The sequence below is a fragment of the Neltuma alba genome, unplaced genomic scaffold, assembly GCF_004799145.2.
Source record: "Neltuma alba isolate B1F8T4 unplaced genomic scaffold, ASM479914v2 tig00002259_pilon, whole genome shotgun sequence".
NCBI classification, from domain to species: Eukaryota; Viridiplantae; Streptophyta; class Magnoliopsida; order Fabales; family Fabaceae; genus Neltuma; species Neltuma alba.
Window position 1 is genome coordinate 30369 of NW_021632796.1, and position 4207 is coordinate 34575.

The 4207-nt window shown below is 36.3% G+C and overlaps 1 protein-coding gene across 1 annotated transcript; it reads right to left on the reverse strand.

The window, feature by feature from the left end:
- Positions 1-676: 676 nt before the first annotated feature.
- On the reverse strand, positions 677-2971 carry LOC114720818 (uncharacterized). Its single transcript, XM_028906540.1, has 2 exons — positions 1769-2971; positions 677-1213 (listed from the first exon to the last, which is right to left on the reverse strand). Exons 1-2 carry the CDS (start codon positions 2042-2044, stop codon positions 800-802), a joined length of 690 nt encoding a protein of 229 aa, XP_028762373.1. The 5' UTR covers positions 2045-2971; the 3' UTR covers positions 677-799.
- Positions 2972-4207: the final 1236 nt, after the last annotated feature.

Sequence of the window (4207 nt, forward strand, 5' to 3'; positions counted from 1 at the left end):
CACGACATACAAGAACAAAAAAGCAGATGGAAAGGGTTAATCCCTCTTAAATTGGTGAACTAAGATTTGAATCCCCCATGAAAGAGATGTCCACATTTAGTATCCGAAACTTCAATAGAATTGCTTTGCATAGAAGAATACATAGATATATATATTAAGGAAGAAAAAAAAAAGCAGCTGGATGAGGTGAACATAGTCCAGCCACCAGCTCTGTGAGCGAAGAATGTTTAGAATCACCATAACACCTTGGGAAAGGTGGAGAACCAGTCTTCAAGACATGCCACTACGGGCGTCTATATCCCAAGGGACACTGAAACAACTTCCCGGCGCACCCAGAAGCTAGCAAAACATAGCAACAATCCCGTTGAATCAAGCGAGAGGAATCTAGTTGAATTCACACATGTTACTTTGCATGTTATAAGTGACTTTTGTCGGTTCCCTTGTCCATTTGTTTTCCTTGGTTCTCGTCTTAGTATGATTTTCATGGACAACACTTGATTTTCCTATAATCCTAAAAATTGCAAGTATAGATTGGAGGAATAAATTTTGTCAGGGGCCTTTTTAGTCTCTGTCATGCATCTTATAGTAGAACCGATGACTCAAATATGCACATTGATCGAATATATAAGAATACGGCAAGTAAAGCCAGACAAGATAATGGCTCTGCCTCATCACATTCTGCAAGCAAAAATCTTTTATCTATCAGCTTGGCTCTAACAACAGTTGTGATTACATTTTTATTTGAGATTTTCTTTTTCACATTCAAAGACTGCCTATAAAAATATGTTCTCGGATACATTCAATACATGATTCTCTTGCTAACATCTTTATCATATACCAAATAGACAAGTGTATTTTTCACTTTCAATTCACAAGCAAAAGTGACTAGAACCTCCACTCTGTCACCAGGCTCCAAATTAGAGATTATGTCTTGCCAATTATCTTCATCATTTGAGGCACTTGTTGCATCTTTCTGGTAGAATTTAATGGCACCCTTTGTACGGTTTGATACCAAGACTCCAACAGGATATACAGATGTCATGTTATCTTGAGAAGACAAATATATTACGCACAGAATCAATCCTTTCAAGCTTTTGCCAATAATTTGAGGAACTTCAAAGAATATCGAAGATCCTTCACCTTTAAAATTCTGCCAATGAGGATAATTGTCTCCAGGAAGAGAATTAACTCCAAACCCTCTTTCATTGCATCCCTAAGTCATAAACATAGCAAAGAAGAACCCGATTAACCGTACATATATACCAGAATGTATTATGCACAGATGGGCGTTTAGGTACAGAAGATATTAGCACTCACTCTTGAACATGTACATTTTTAAACACCAAACAAAATGTGCTTGAATGCCATCGTTGGAAGCAAATATTTCCAGACGAAGTCAGCTACATTACAAGCCAATATTCGAATGCGGAGTATAGTATGCTTTAAAACCTTAAGAAGCAATCATAAGCTATTCAATTACATGCATCCCTAGATTATGTACATATCGAACATTTGACGCTATTTTAAACATAATTAACACTTTCAAGATGCCTTCTAAACACTTAACAGCATAATCAAGGGGGATTGTTACGTACTTAGATGTGCACATACATTATTATAAGCGTGTGTCTTCCAACATACATGCGCACAAATGAAATTAATAGAAACACGCATTGAACATTTAAGTTAAAGATGTATAAAAAGAAAAAGACGTTCTTCCACATAGCCCAAATAAATTATGCTTTAGTAGAGAGATAAAGAGAATAACCTGTGCAACACTTTTTAAAAGTGTGTCAATGACTCGGTTGAGCTCACCTACATGAATAGTGAGAGAACTCGTGAATGTTTCTGATCTTTTCTTGTAAACTTGCTCGTGAAAACCAATCAATGCCGGCGTCTTTTTATGTGAAGCTTGAGATGTTCTTGATATTGCTTTGAACAGTTTATGACTTTTGGCAAACAAAGGATGTGAAACAAACTTGATTAACGATGGCGTGATCCCAAAGGCTTGACAAAAGGACTTTGAATGATTTGTTGGGGGCATCCACGACAAAAAAGAGATGGAAATACATCACGGGGCAATCCTTCATAACCACATAAAGAAACATATTTAATGTTCTTCAGTCTCATTATTGAGATAGGTACTTGTGTTATAGCAGTGTGACTGGCTCCCAAAATCATTAAGGATTCCATTTTCTCAATGTCTTCATCCAACCTTTCAATCTTGGAGCAACCAAAAAGATTGAGAGTTCTCAATGACTTCAAGTCATATATACCTTTTGGGAGCTGCTCCAAGCCAATGCAATTTTTCAAATTTAACATAATAAGATATCTAAGATTCCCAATGGAAGGGTGAATCATACACAAACGTGGACAATCTTTAAGTATCAGCTTCTCAAGATACGGTAGTTTTGAGAAGTTAGGTGTTTCTGTTAGGCAATGAGAATGACCCAAATTGAGAACTTTCAACCATTCCATCACCTATGCAAAGAGATCATCTCAAAGTAAAAACCATGCGTATAATAAATAAACTAACAGAATAGATGGAAAAATAGCACAAATCGTCTTTACTAGTGTTTAATTCCAAAAGTTCATTGCAAATACCTGGTTTTTCAGCCATACTTTTGTGAGATTACTCCACTTTAAGTCAATGGCAACTGTCTTTTCTAGATTGAAGTCCGTTGGCAAGTTTTCTAAGAGAGAGTTATGCCAACAAAGCCATCTCAATCTTTTGATAGACAACCATAGTCTCCGTTAAGCTGTACATGATCAAAGTTGAGTAGAAGAATCCTCTTCATATTCTCAAATGCCTTGGTACTCAAGGATACTAAATTATTTCTTGGCATGTTTAAAGACAACCCCTTAATAGTCATTGTTCCCTATGAAATAGGTAAAGAGGAGAAAACAAAAAAAATATAACCCACAATCAGCAACCGGATAGCATAATGAATGATGAAAAAACAAGTATGAAGATTATTTAAATGCGAAATTAGTAAATTGTGCAATAAAGTTGTTAAGAACATTCTTACAATGTATTTTCTAACACATTCAACACATCATCCTTAGACCACAATCTTGTACGCTTCTCTAGCTTCGTTGGCGATTGCTCACGAACTATTTCTCTTCCCATATCACGTATTAAGTCATGCATATCAAATATATTTTTATTTCCAAACTTTACAACTTTTACAAGGCTTCGCTCGATTAGGTGGGTAATTCCAACTTCTGCATGAAGTCCACAACCATCTAACTTGAGTAGCATAGCTTCTATCCTTCCCAATGAAGAAACAACATATGTCCAAGAATAGCTCTTGCTCTATTTGGTCACTCAAACCATCATAACTTATTTTTAGAATTTCATGTATTTTACCATTTGGAATTTGTTCCAATTTATTCAAAGCGCTTTCCCAATAAGGTATTTCCCTATCAAAACAAATATGAGCCAAGGATCTCGAGAGCTAGTGGTAGGCCTCCTGAGTATGATACTACCCTTCTTGAAAGTTCATTAAAATTTCTTTCAGGAAGCGCTTGCTAAAAGCATGCCAACTGAAAAGTTCAATAGATTCATTATCATCCATTCCCCTCACATTGAATACTTTATTCACTTGAAGGATTTGAAGCAGACGTTCATCTCTAGTAGTGACAATTATTCTACTGCCTTGTCCAAACCATTCACGTCTCTCACATAAAACTTTGAGCTGGTCTTCATGATCCACATCATCTAATACAATGAACTCTTTTTTGACAAAGAATTTCCTTGATTAGAGATTTTCCCAATCCTACATTTGGTATATTGATTCTTCTTGTTTCAAGATGCTAGAAAGAAGTTGCTCTTGCAAATAGACTTGACCATTATCATGCTTCCATACTTCCCTAATATTTGCAAGGAAACTCTTTCCCACAAAACTTTGGCCCATTTCATTGTAAATAGCTTTAGCCATCGTCGTCTTACCCACCCCCACCCATCCCCCAAATTCCAATTATGATAATCTCATTTGATTCACAACTTAGCAATTGGATGATATCTTGCACTCGAGAATCCAAACCCACTGGATGGTGAGCAAAACAAAACTGTATTGCTGGTCTAGCCTCATTGTGACAGTTTAACAATATCATCAAGTAACTCAGCCTCAGTTCTGGCAACAACAACGAATTAGATGACTAGAATTGTACCCCGATGCATTAACATGCACAGGACAAAACTATA

What these genes read in the sequence shown, in the direction of transcription:
- LOC114720818 (XM_028906540.1), bottom strand. Translation starts at nt 2,044, where the DNA reads ATGCCCCCAACAAATCATTCAAAGTCCTTTTGTCAAGCCTTTGGGATC. An exon ending in TTTTAAAAAGTGTTGCACAG is followed by an intron (nt 1,214 to 1,768) that starts GTTATTCTCTTT and finishes TTTATGACTTAG; the next exon opens with GGATGCAATGAAAGAGGGTT.